General features: G+C 40.0%; 1 protein-coding gene across 1 annotated transcript; it reads left to right on the top strand.

Moving 5' to 3' along the window:
* The first annotated feature begins 706 nt into the window (after positions 1-706).
* JHY (junctional cadherin complex regulator) lies at positions 707-12,333 on the top strand. Its single transcript, XM_057396621.1, has 6 exons — positions 707-1,165; positions 6,371-6,972; positions 7,367-7,652; positions 9,514-9,594; positions 10,552-10,677; positions 11,928-12,333. Exons 1-6 carry the CDS (start codon positions 707-709, stop codon positions 12,138-12,140), a joined length of 1,767 nt encoding a protein of 588 aa, XP_057252604.1. The 3' UTR covers positions 12,141-12,333.
* Positions 12,334-13,682: the final 1,349 nt, after the last annotated feature.

Raw genomic sequence — 13,682 nt, forward strand, 5'->3', positions numbered from 1 at the left:
CTGGAAGCCAATTTGTATGGATATTTATCTCAATTACAGCCTGCTTTTAAATGAGAAGTTACTTGAAGTCTTTCATAGGGAGTTTTCTTATTGAAACATAGTGATGTTTTATAGGAGTCAGAATAGAATAAAAACCTGGAGCTGGAGGCTGTTGCTGCTTAGAAAGTCTCAAACTGACATTGGACAGAGGGATTTCATCAGGAATATATCACTTTTCTAAATAATAAGTAATAATAATCTTATAAGTAATAAGTAATAGATCATAAATATCACTTTTATTTCACACAGCAGAGCCCTTGAAGAATGAGCAACAGATACTCATTCTTTTGAAGGCTACATCATTTTAAAGGAAACATCAGAAGCAGCACAATGTCATTTCATCTTTTAGCTGATTCTCTAATTTATTTGTGCTGAATTTAGGATAAAGATTGTGAATGTTGGGCCAATTTATCATTCACTGACACTGAAAATCCAAACTGAAGAGGAGGTCCTACCTAGTTTTCTGCTGAAGAATTTTTGGATAGAACTGTTCTAACCTCCTCCCAGAACCTACCATGCTGTATGCACTGACAGAATTCATCTGACCATATTTGCGGGACATTTGTTGGCTCAAATTGCACCCTGAAATAATATAGAATTGATAACAATCTATACATAAATAAATCTGTGCTTCTTTTTTACATAGGAAGCAGCAGTATGTGGACACATGTTTCAGCCCAATTCTAATTGGAAGAACACAAAGGATGTAGCAGAGTTTTCTGAGCTACGTCACATTGTTGAAGGAATCAGTATGGACTTTACACAAGATCCATTTTACCTCCATTCCAATGGGTCCGCAGAAGAAAAGAATCAACAGGAGGTGAAGTCACAGGGTTCGTTGTTAGAATTTGATACAAAACTACTAAGCTTTCATGAGCCAAATGCTGTGGTCAGCAACGAACCCTTGAGGCTACATGCCAAAGGGAAGGAACCTGCAGAAAACCATCATTGCGAAGGTAGTTCCAGGATACATGGAGGTGCTTTTCCTCCTCGGATTCAAGAAGATCGACCACAAAAAGCGAAAAAAGACTTTGTGGCAAGAAACAAACGGACTTTAGGATTACGTTCAGAGATTGATTCCTACCTTCAGTTACACACCAGAAGGCAAGAAGTTCTTCAAAAGCAGGTAGGTAACTTTTACATGGTTTATAATTGGTATAAACGGAGGACTGTCTAGTGTAAAGGAGAATAGCTGCACGATCAGGTTTATAGGGGAATTAAGTAGATTCACAACCTATCGTGCAACTCATAACTTACGACTTCCAGTGAGGCTCTTGCTTATCCTGAGTGGAATAATTGACAAATCCTCGGTTACTCACGACGCCAGTGATGGCCTTGGTACAAGCCTGCTTAAGATAAATATATTCTTGACCATGAAGCATGTTGCAGAGGTGATCTGTCACTACTTTTTAATCTTGATATTAGAGAAATCGTAGAATAGCAGAATCATAGGATGGTTAGGGTTGCAGTAGGAAACCTTGATGTCTCCATTTGGCTTAAGAAGCTCTTTCCACCCACATTGATCATAACAAAGAAGTGTACTCATCAGTTACAGATGAGTTTAAGAACCAGAAAACTCTCTGGTCACACTGCTTTCAAAGGCTATGCACATTCTTGCTTATCACTGTCATTTAGGATCACATACGCAGGAATATTCAATACGTGTTGGATCTGGGTGGTCAGACAACCCCTTACTTGCTTTCTCAGCCAAGGCAAGCCTTATATTTGAAATCAGTCAGCAGGTACAAGTCATGTACAGTACTTAGACTTGAAGAGCCTAGCTTTCTTATGATTGACTGCAAAATGTCAGACAACTTCTATTAAGGATTAAGTGGAAATGTAATTACAGTTCCTAATGAACGATTATACATGAGTTTGTTGCTTTTACTTGCTACTTATTATGCATAATGGGAAGGTGGGAGTCACTGAATCACTCCACGAGTTAGTTGTAGCATATCTTAGCTTGCAAAACTACAGAGACTTCCTGCTTCAAGTGACACTGCTGCTTTCCAAGGCTAATGAACAGTTGACACAACATTAGAGGGCATCTGCCGACTACATTACAATGAGCGTTAGGGTGGACAAGCTTTTTTCTAGCAGAGCTATTAAGAGCACTTGGGTTTTTTTCAGTTATAATTTGGAGGATGGTAAAAATAATTAGTGCAGATTGATGCTGATTAAAGCTGTGTTGATATGATTATGTTTACTATTTGGGGAATTCTGAAAATGATTTCTATGTAAGTATCGGAGCCAGGGATCAGGGCTCGATTGTGTAGACACTGTTCAAAGATATGGAATAGGAGAAAGAAGTATGTTAAAATCAGGGCTCTATTCTAAGATTACCTTGGTGAAGTAGCCGCAGGGTCAGCAGAGCTGTGACACAGCAGGAGCCAGGCAGCACGCATGTAGAAAGATGTGCTTCTTTCCTTCTTACACCCACAACAGCATCACCGCCTACTGTCAGCTACTGTTGTAATTGCTGTGGATAGGCATAGGAAAAAGTACTTACTTCTCATTCTTAACTGAGACAACCATTGCTCCATCCTGTTGGAAGGGGTGAAAAAAGGCCTAATGGAAGCATCTTGTTGCCCAGAGCAAAAATAGTGTTTACAATGCAATAAGTACTTTGCATGCATCTTTCTTCAACTGACATAACATTGCACCCTCATTCTTGCTAGAATTACAGCTGTAATCCCTGTGCGTACAGACAGCAGGCTGTATGTACCAAAACATACCATAAATGTGTGTTGATCTGTGTATTTACTAATTCATACAGCATTTTATAAAGCATCAAGTTCTTTGCAGTGTTGCCTGATTCTTTAAGAACCTGATGATGAGTTTCTTTGAGAGAAAGAGGGAGAGAGAAAGAGAGAAAGAGAGAGAAGCAGTGGCCCAATCTAGCTCAGCTGTACTCAATATGAGTTGCTTTCCTACCTACAAGCCCCTTACTTCAAAGCAAGGAACATAATGTACAATTTTTTAATGGCTCTAGACCAAGGCACTCAGACTCTCTGTGCACTGCGCCTTACCTCAGTGTAAACACCTAATCAAGATTGCCTGCGCTTCAACAATAGCAGCCAAATGCAATTCGAGAACCACAAGCCTTTGAAGTCCTCACTGCAAAGGCTGGTTTTCTAGTCTGGGATAATGACATGCCATGATTGCTGTCTTTGTTGTATCTTTTCAGTAGAGAAGCAATTATGGGCCTCAATTTAACAGAATAGGCATTACACAGCTTATGATTCTCAAAATGCAATTTCATTTGATCATTTTCTCAATTTGATTGGTATTAATAGAATAGTTCACAAAAAATGCTGGCAGAGGTTGTGTCCTGTTCCTCTTTCAAAGAGATAATGTAGAAGTATGCTTTACCTGCCTAGTAAACTATCAGTCCAGTGAGTCGGTTCCACCAAAAAACATCTTACTGCCTGCATCTTACTGTATCTATGCCCAGGTTCAGGAAAGCGGTGTGGTAACTTTTAATTTGTGAACTTTTCTGCTCACGACTAACAGAATCCACATTGCCATTTGGAGCAACAAGAAAACTCAGCAATAAACCCTAAATACCTTCTCCTTGTTGTCCTAATCTCTCACCCCCAAAGATGAGAGACTCAGCCTCCCCGCTTCCTTCACACTGATTTCACCACTATGATTTCACTTAAGAAGTCTCTTGGCCACAGATATGTTCTCAGTGCAAGTTCTCCCGTGTTAGAAAGTGTCACTCTACAGCCATGCGTAGGTACTCCTACCACAAGCAGGAGTCCAGCACATAGTTAGCTGTAGACACTTTATGATGAGATTGCACAGTAAACTGAGGTCATACCTGCTATAGTAGTTAGCAGGATGGTTTGAGACAACACAGGTATAAATAAAAAAATAATAAATGAAAAAAAAAACAATTGTTTTTCCTGAAATTTTATAGATTGGAGTCAAATGTTGGATGCTTTCAGCAAAAACTTTCATTATGGCTATATTTACAAGGGTATTGCTTGCCTTTGAAATCTGTAGTGCCAGCAGCCACCCTCCAAAATAGCTCAGATTTAATTTCCAGCCATTGTGCTGTCACCACTGTGGCCACGTGAAGGTATCCTTCTTGTTTATAGGCTTGCTATTGTGCACAGGCTGTTTGATACCGTTGCCAGGCTATGTGTATTAGATGTTCCATTTGTGCAGCTACTCCTTGCACTTTTCTTCCTACATTACTATGTTTTGTCATCTTTTTATGCATGAATATTGCTCAAGACCTTGCTATGACATATACCGCCCATCAATATCTTGATTGCTTGGACCATGATGATTGTCTGGTCGCTTTTCTGTTACTAGGAACATCCACCCATCTTTCCATCATCTCTTATAAATGGAGAAGCCCAGAATTTTGATAGTTACATGTAGGTTTCTGTGCTCATACTTCCTGCAACCGTATTTTTCTCTTCTTTTTAGAAGTAGAAGGAAAATTTCCTACTACCACATCACTGTTAATTGGGTTTTTGCTTCCTTTTTTTCCCTTTCTGCCTTTCATTTTCTTCTTTTCTATTCTATACTGACTAACTTTACCATTTTGTCTTTAATAGGAGACAAATTATTTCTCATTCTTTCCTCAAGACTTTTAAATCCTTACAACTGGTTGGGCTGTGGCCATAAACATTCTTGGTTTTTCAGGTTACAGATCCTAAAGTTGTTGATGAGGAACCAGTTAAGAGGGTCCTACCATTCCAGACTGTGAAAATCGAGCCTGAAGACAAATGGTACCTGAAAGCACAGCATCTCAAGGTTAAGTTTTGACATAACATGATAATATACACATAGAAGCATTGAAGTTTGAATATTTAAAGCTGTAATATAATTAAATTCAAAGTATCAATTATTGACAATAAATCCTTAGATATGTGTCAGTAGGCAATCACCAAAATCTAATGTATATGCTGCTTTATATATTGAATTATTTAAAGTCAAAATAGAGCTCAAATTCCAAGAAATCCTGAGCCCAAAGAATCTTACCTGTTTACAACATTATTTGGTTGATAATAATATAGACACACAAACTGGTACCTGTCTGTGATGGCTCATGAGGATTCTGAGCTAGAACTTAACTACTGCTATATTAATTGTCCCCTAAAATCCTCATGACCATAAAGAAGTTACCATAAAATGGAAAATGTTATCTGTAGGCAAAGTTGTACTGACCTCCTCTGTATGCATAGGTCTATAGATATGCTTTATGCTTTCAAACCAATGCAGTGGAGTAGTTTTTGGAGCAACAGAAGAGACCAGGTTATCATCACTGATGAAAAACCAAGAACCCAGAACCAGAACTTCAAGCTAACTGGGATTATTATTGGAAAACCTAGTTACTGTCTTTGTATTACAAGTGTTTGAAGTGAATCAGGCAGACTGCTTAAATTCCCCTAAGACTGGAAGCTGCAATTCTATGAAGAACAAACATGACTTTATGCTGCTGTCCACTGAGAGAGATGTGCTTTATATGTGGTATTTGAGAATGAGGAGGGTATTTTACAGGGCTGCTCATTCTGTTTAAATGAGAAAACATTGGCCTGGTCCCAGTTTGGCAGCAGTTGATGCTTTTGACTAGGGCACAATATGCCAGAACATTAATCGATACAGCAGAGGTCGAGATAACAAATCATCATCCTGGCACCAGGAGTCAAGATTCCCCAGTGCTTTTTTTGGCTTTCACCAAAACACTGTGGTCTGTATGTAGATTTAATACTACCATTAAGTAGTTACTCTGAGTGCATATGCTATGGAGTGATTGCAAGTGCTGCTAACAAAAGAACCCTAGAGAGAGACAGGAGGATGAAACGGAGGATTTTAGAGCTGACAAAGATTAAATGGACTCAGAATGGATTTGTATATTCCCTAGAAGGAAAGCCATGTCTTTCCTCAAAATGAGCAACACCTGATGCTGTAATTGGAACATGACAAATCTTAAACTCCAGGTTTAGAGTATGTCAGTTTAGCTCTAAACAGTAGTCCTGGTGCGTTTAAATTCTTGTGTTGTTTCCTATCATTTGGCTAATGTTTTGCAGGATACAGTGCAGGGGGGAGGTTTTGGTTTAGAAATGAAATCATTTCAATCACTGACATCAGTCTGTTATAAATAAGAATGTTGTCTTGAATGAAAACCATAGAACATGATATAATCCAGTCAAAACAGCATGTAATCAGTTAATTTTGATGAGGTTTAAGATACAGCTACATGAAAGGTATTGTGACAGGCAAATTTACCAGTACGCTTGTATATTGTTGGTCTTAATGAACATATAAAATAGCAACCACTGAAAATCACCCTGCTTCTGTTAACATGTTTTAGACTCACCCACTGAAGTCCTACCAGAGAAATAACACAAAATCCAACCAGAGACTCAAAGGGAGAGCTATCCCAAGGAATGACAGCCAGCAACAGCCAGGAAGACCAGCAGAACTGAGGCCTTGGCACCGCCAAATACCAGGATCTCAGACCTCTCCCACACAGGCAGTGGAGCAAGGCGACAGCAGCACGCTGCATCCAAGTCCTTCTGTTGGCCCTGACGCTAATACAGCAGCAAATTCAGATACTTGCTTCAATAATTCCCTGAGTTCAAGACATCTTGTCAAGCAGGATTTTACCACCTTTAGCTATCCTTTTCATTCAAAATCACATACATATCACCCAGCAGAGGCTATATCTCCAGCCTATACCAGCAAGGAGAACTGGAAATATCAGCCTAATTGTCCAAATGGATTTCCACGAGGCCAGCAACATCTACACAACCATGCCACTGTGCAGCTCTTTGCAAGAGATAACAGTACCAATGGTCAAGGACATCCAAATCAGAGGAATATTTCATCTACTTTTAATGCCAATTTTCAAGAACTGGTGAAGGATCAAGAGTCGCCTCAGGGTTGCAAAAGACACATTTGTGTGGATAAAAGGTATCAGAACTGTTATCAGTAGTTTAGGGTAAGGATGTAAGTGTTGAAACAGTAATATCATAACACTATGATGTCCAGAAAACATAGAAATGGACAAGTAAATGTTTTAAAGGCCAAAGTATAAAATCATGTGCCATCCACCCAGGGAAGAACTTCTTCCTAATGTCTAATTTAAATCTCCTTTATGTCAGTTTAAAGCCATTGCCCCTCGTCCTATCCCTACGTGCGCTTGTCAGAAGATGTCTTGTCATCCCATTAGGCACCGTCAGTCGTTATGGAATACCCATCTTTCCACCATCATGTTCCCAGAACACAAGGATCATTCCCTGTACAGATTGCTTGTTGAGCTACCTGCTATATAAGATACTTATTCATCCCCTTCTTTATTTTTTAGGCTGCCTCAACCTTCTATTCACAGTTCACCAACAGCCCCTTGTACAACCTCCCAGTTTGCACCAACGATGGAGCGATATCACCAAGAAGAGACTCCTTTGACAGAAGCCCGCTTAGCTGACAGGCACTTCTTCAGCCTACTTCCACCCATAAACCCACAGCTAGAAAGTGTTTCAGAGGCAGATCCAGAGAGTGTTAAAGGAAATCAAGTGAAAACAACCCAGAGCTACTCAGAAGAATATCTCATGCAGATGGAAAAGCAAAACCAGCCCAAAGTCAGAAAGAAGGTAAGCAAATAGGTGTGGATTGGATGGCTTTACAGTTCTATTTCCCCTCTGATTGATTTGTTTCCTTAATAATCCAAAAACCTTAAAAGGAATGGGGACTGAGAAATAGTTCATGTTACAGAAAGCACACTGACAGACACTGCCTTGCCCAGAACACTAAAACCCAAGGAACAAAGGTGGAAACAGACACTACAATCATTTTAGTCTAAAGAGCAAAGCAGTTTACCACCACCTCTCCCTATGTCACTTTCAGTCTTGATTAGCTCTAAGAACACACAGAGCAGTGTTTGTCCTTTAAGTTATCCAGTGATAAAATGATTTAGAATAAAGCTATTTATATAAAGCAGCAGGTAGCCAGCCCTCAGATCTGAGCGAACCATTATCCTGGTCACGCTCATTTGCTATCCAACTCAGATCTCCTGGTTTCCAAGGGAATCAAAGTGAACAACAACAAACTTAGAGGATTTGTAAAGCTAACAGCATAAACATTATTACAAGTCTCCTGATGATTCCATTTTGGTCCTTATTAAAACTTGGTTCCTTTTGTCTTTTCTGTGTGTCCAGTTTCATTCAGCAACCAGTTAACACAGACACAGTGGAACAGCATAAAGATACCCCTGTGTCCATGACAAATTAAATGTTTAAGAAGTTAGCCCCAAGTCTCAGGGCAGACAAACTAAGCTGGAATAATTACTCATGTGTCTCATCTAGGAGGCAGTTTGTGTATTGCTGCTTGAATGCTTTTGAGAAGAATTAGCTGGATTATGATAGTAACTGAAGGGCAGATTTCCTTCCCTTGCTGTTCCCCCCACTTCAAACCATTGTTTCTGTCCTGTATTTTCAGTAGCTTTCTCACGCTTTGTATGTGGGGAATGCTACAAGAGTAAGACTGTTTCTGCTCACAGAAATATCCAGCTTTTCCTAATGAACAAATGAATTCATGCTCACTGCATGAAGTGAGGAAACCCTGATTTGTTTGTAGACAGCTAATTCATTAACACTTAGAAGTTATGTGTAAATGTATCACAAAAGAATAGGGATAATAGATACAAAAAACAACATCAAATAGTGCATCTCTGCAGCTGAGTTAAACTTGAAAGTGCCCTTCGAAGAAATGCATGTTTTATTTGCACATAGATTTCTTGCTGTTTCTGCATTACTCTGGGATTGAAGTTACTACAGAGCTGTCACAATGGGTTTCCACTGACAAGTTTTCAGTCCACTTCTAAAGGTTAGTCTAGCATATTTGGAAGAGACTAAAAAGATTATAGAAGTACTGGGATCCTTATAGTAGTGTCATGAAGTACTGAAATGGCATCACTCATCACTCACCTTCAGTCTTCCCTATGCACTTGTAAAGCTTTTGCTGTGGTGCAAGGCATGTATATTTCAACTCCCAGTGAACGATTTCCCATTGCAGTCTTGAGAACAAAGCAAGGTTACTATCCCTAATAACAACTGCCTAATTATTGTTACCCAAATTGGGTACTTTTATCTGCTTTTCTTTGTAACAGTTTCTTGGCGGTTTCATTCTAATAACAGTCAAATGAGTCACTTCAAGCTGTTTAAAAATAAAGCTCATAAAAGATCACCTTTTTGACTGAGAAACTATTGCTTTTTGATTTGGATAATTGGCAATTACCCACCTAGATTCAAAGGAAATACAGTGTAATTTGACTTGTGCAATTAACTCAATCATTGTGGTCATTTACAATCCTTAAAATGAGACACGCCAGAGGTAAGACTGAGACTACAAGTTGCATCCTGCTCTTATCTTGGATGTCCACTACAAGCCTTGCTTGAATTGTGCTCCCTGTGAAACCATATCATGGAAAACCTACCACTGCTCTTTGTTTTTTAGCCGTGTACCACAAAAGCCTACATAAATCTGAATGTGAAGCTTGGAGGCCTTGGACCTGACTACGAGGCAATCAAAGAGAAAGTAAGCAGTCCCTATTGTATGATCCGCTTTTCAGTTGTGCAAAGAGAGGAGAACGGCAGAGAAATCTCTGCTGAGAAGGACTTTATGTCCTTGACTGTAGGTCTAGCTTGAGATCCTGAAGGGAGATTGGGTAGGAGGAAAGACAACTGTGTTGTGGATCATTTTAACCCTTTAATTTTGTAGTGCCAGAAAAAGTGAGTAGTTGACAAGATTCACCAGGGCTAATTGCACGAGTAAGTTATACACTCATGAGGCTTAATTGCGGTCTCATTCCCAATGTAGAAGGTTTGCCTAACCTCCAAAGTGGAAGTAAAAGAAGTTAAGACAAGAATGAAATAGCTGGATGTGCGTTACCCTGTTGAAATGGAAACAGATTGTTCAGGAGAAGTACCTGAGCAATTGGTATCTCTTGGCCTGTTTTCTGCTGGTAATGAGGGTCTGGTAGCAGCTGTACATCGAAGGTGCTGCAAACTCCATCCTGCATGCCTTGAGATGCTATTAATGTAACAAGAGGTGCTTTATATGGCATTCTTTATACAGACATTGTACAGTAGGAAGGAACAATGGTAAAATGATCATCCCTTTGGAGTAATTGCCCCTGTATTTTCTTCTTCTTCCTTGCAAAAGTCATTGCAAAAGCTGTCAGAAATTAGCACAGCCATTTTAGAACTGAACAGATAGATTTAAACATTCAAAATAAAGAATGTTTAAACCTGTCACAATTCTCTTGAGCTCTATCCTCAATATGGTCCAAGGCAAAGCTCTTAAAAACAAAAAGTGACTAAGAAAGCTGTGCCATTTATCAGGGCTTCCTGTTGTGTTCTGCTGAGAAATGATCAATAGCATAGCCAGGTTAAACAGCAACAGAGGTGTAAATGGAAGTCTCCAGTGGGAAAGTGTCTCATTGATGGATCCAGGGAGATACTTCATTAACCATGCACTTTTTGCCTTTGTCAGAAAGAGAAGTTGAAGCAACAAAAGGAATATGCAAAGCAGATTAAGGAACGCAACATGAGAAGCATTGCTTCAGTTCAGAGGTTACCTACAAAACCCCAGGTCGTAACTTCAGTGTCAAGACAGAAGGTAAGAACAGAGTCCCTTTAAAATGCATGCAGGGAGAGGTTCTGGCCTATGCATAAAGAAAAAGCATAAATTTAACTCACTGTAGGCTAACATGGTTTCTCCATTTTGATCTTCCTTTTATCAACTCTAAGGACTTATGGGATCCTGGTAAGTGCTCATCTATTCTGTTATGGCTGTAGATGTAGTTGCTGATTTCTTTGCCAACGACAGCCTTCAGTCCATGCATCTGCCTTGCTCTTCGTGAGGGTGTACCAAATGGCAAAAGAGCAGTACTCCATCCAGCTACCAGCACTCCACGTGGCTTAAACAGCTAGTGATGGTTTCCTGGGGAAAGGGTGGGAACAAAGGCGAGTGGGACCCTCCTAGGAACATTACCCAGTGCAGCACATGCTCTGCTTCACATCAGCCTTAGAGGCCTCACTACTGCAGAGTGCACTCTTCTAATGGACCACAGATATCCTCTTGTTAGTCTATTATCCACCTGCCTGTCAGTCTCACTCACAAACTCTTTTCACTTCAGTTGCATAGCTACAGTAATTGGTCTTATTTTTCAAGCCCCTACAACATCGCTTTAGCCTTCACCTGCCTTCAAAAATAGCCCAAATGAGCAACGACTGACTACATGACAGTGGCACACGTAAACAAGCAAAGGCAGCACCTTTTCTATATTGCAGGAAATAATAAAGCTCTGGAAATAGTATATATCCATCAGTTCTGCAGGAGCTCGTCTGCATGCTAACAGCTATTCCTCCACAGTGATGAAGGAGAACTGCAGGCTCCAGGAAACAAGTTTTGGCATTTAATATCAGTTTAATCACCAAGTTACTTGTGTTTATTTCCAAGCCTCACATAAACCACTTATGTGGGTTTTGGGGGTCCCAGGTTAAACCAGGGTGCTCCCGGTTTCAGGATTTTTGTAGCACTGTTCCCATTCCCTCTGCCTTCCGGTTCCATGCATCATTCTGTGCTATTTGACCCTCTTACAGGTATCTGTTTGGAAGAAAAAATACTGCTTCAGTATTTAAGGTGCTCTCCAGTGGTGTCAGAAAGCAAATCACCCTGAGGTGGTGATTTGCCCACTCCAGAGGTTTCTTGCAGTAGCTACTGAAACATCTAGTATTGAACACTGTCAGAAACAAGACTGGGAATTAGGAGAACTAGATTTAACTCAATACAGAAATACCTACCTTTTCTTGGAAGTATTGATCAGGTTTTCTCTTGATTAATTATCCCAATTTTCCTGGTTTTAGGCACTGGAATATGCTAAGAAGATTCCTAGACCAAAGACTTTCACAACAAAACAATCAGCTGAAAAGGTGAAGGAAGAAAGAGCTCTGCCACAGACTTTAAAAGGAGGCATTCTGCCTCAGATTGCATCCTTGGAAACTTTGCAGGACAGACACCAGAAGGAGAAGCAAGTTGTAGCTGCTTTCAAAAACCTTCATATCTTAAAAGTGTTTTGAAATTACTCGGGACATCTTCAAGGCTAAGCTATCTTAACCATTTAGTTATGAGCTCTGAGCATCACGTATGATTTCCCATTCTGTTCTTTCAGACTAATCACCTGTTGGCTTGTCACAGACGGAGCATTTTTAGGCGTTTCAAGCATATGGGCATACCTACAAAGCATTACCAATAAACATCAGTTTCACTTGATGATTTTACTACCAGCGATGTTTCTGTTCTTGAAGTGCACCAAACATGGCAGTGGGTAATGGCACAATACTCATTACTCAACTGTTACTCTGTTATCTGTTAGTGAATAGCTGTCACAGCAAGACCCAGATTTTGAAGCTTCATCTGGGGCAAGAGAATTCAAAACAAGCCCTGGCTGATGATGCAGACAATCTGTTATTAGCCAGAAGCAGTTGGAAAATACACTGAGTAACTAAGGATAATTGAGAGCTACATGTTTGAGAGGAAACGGCTTTTAACAGATTAAAATCTATCAAAATAACAACAAACAGATGGGTTGCTTATGATGCTTCCATTTCTTTAACTTAGTAAATGATGAATTAAGTCAACATGTGAAATGTGATTAGAACACACAGCAAGGGAATTTTGGAGAAAAAGCACTAAAATCTTAGCAAATAGGCTAGTTAAAAGGGAAAGAAAAAGTGCAAACACACACACACAAAAAAACCCAACCACCTCGTGATTACATGTAATTGCTTTATCCAATTTATTAGGTCCCCTCTTGAATGGGAGGAAAGAGAATTAGTCTTTGAGGGGAAAAAAAGGTTTGGGTCTCCCTGAAGGAGGCTCACAATGGAAAGGAAAGATGGGGAATAAAAGAGGGAATATCTATGAAATGGCTTTCTCTCTTTCTAGATGTACTTTTAGTCAAAGGTAAAAGCTAGAAATGCATTAAGACTTAACACATTGCTGGGTTAACAGGGGCTGGATGTCTCACCAGAAAGATGATTTTACGGTAGTTGTACAGTGAAGTCAAGGCATTGGAGGTATGAAATATATTGCTGGAAAAGTCTTACATATATCTTTCATTTTAGAGAGTCCTGGGGGGAATTCATCTAGATCCTATAGTCCTCAGGATACCTCAGCCCTCCTGAAAGTGTGTTAGCATCTCCAGTCAAAGTGATCAATATACTGTGTCTCTCCATGATGGGAAAAGGACATGTTCCTTTCCTTAAAGCCCGCCTGACCCACCCCAGGGACCATTAGACTTTGCAGGCACAAGTTTGTCACATACATAAGCTTTGGGGGGAAATCTGGTGGAAGAAGCATATGGAAGTGCAGCAACAGACACCTCCAAATGGCCCCTGCATCTTCTGGAACCAAACTGTCCTCTGCCTCAGCCTGCTTTCTGCTCGCCTTTGGGAACATCACTTGCCCCCTTGCTGTAGACCGTGCATGCCTGTGGTCTGATCCATCAAGCGAGACTGGGTAAATGGTACCATGCTCTGCCAGTTGCTGCTTTTCTACTTCTATATTTTAAACCAAATGGTTACACTTTGAAGCATTTCTTATTAGGGAACCTCAACTTG

Source organism: Pezoporus wallicus, unplaced genomic scaffold (genome assembly GCF_028554395.1).
Source record: "Pezoporus wallicus isolate ANWC-B61680 ecotype Strahan unplaced genomic scaffold, APGP_CSIRO_Pwel_v1 contig_11829, whole genome shotgun sequence".
NCBI classification, from domain to species: domain Eukaryota; kingdom Metazoa; phylum Chordata; class Aves; order Psittaciformes; family Psittacidae; genus Pezoporus; species Pezoporus wallicus.

Excerpts from the sequence above, each read along its gene's own strand:
- JHY (XM_057396621.1), top strand. The coding sequence starts at position 707 with ATGTTTCAGCCCAATTCTAATTGGAAGAACACAAAGGATGTAGCAGAG. Across the intron at positions 1,166-6,370 it reads AAGAAGTTCTTCAAAAGCAG|ACTCACCCACTGAAGTCCTA; the intron begins GTAGGTAACTTT and ends AACATGTTTTAG. Across the intron at positions 7,653-9,513 it reads AGCCCAAAGTCAGAAAGAAG|CCGTGTACCACAAAAGCCTA; the intron begins GTAAGCAAATAG and ends TTTGTTTTTTAG.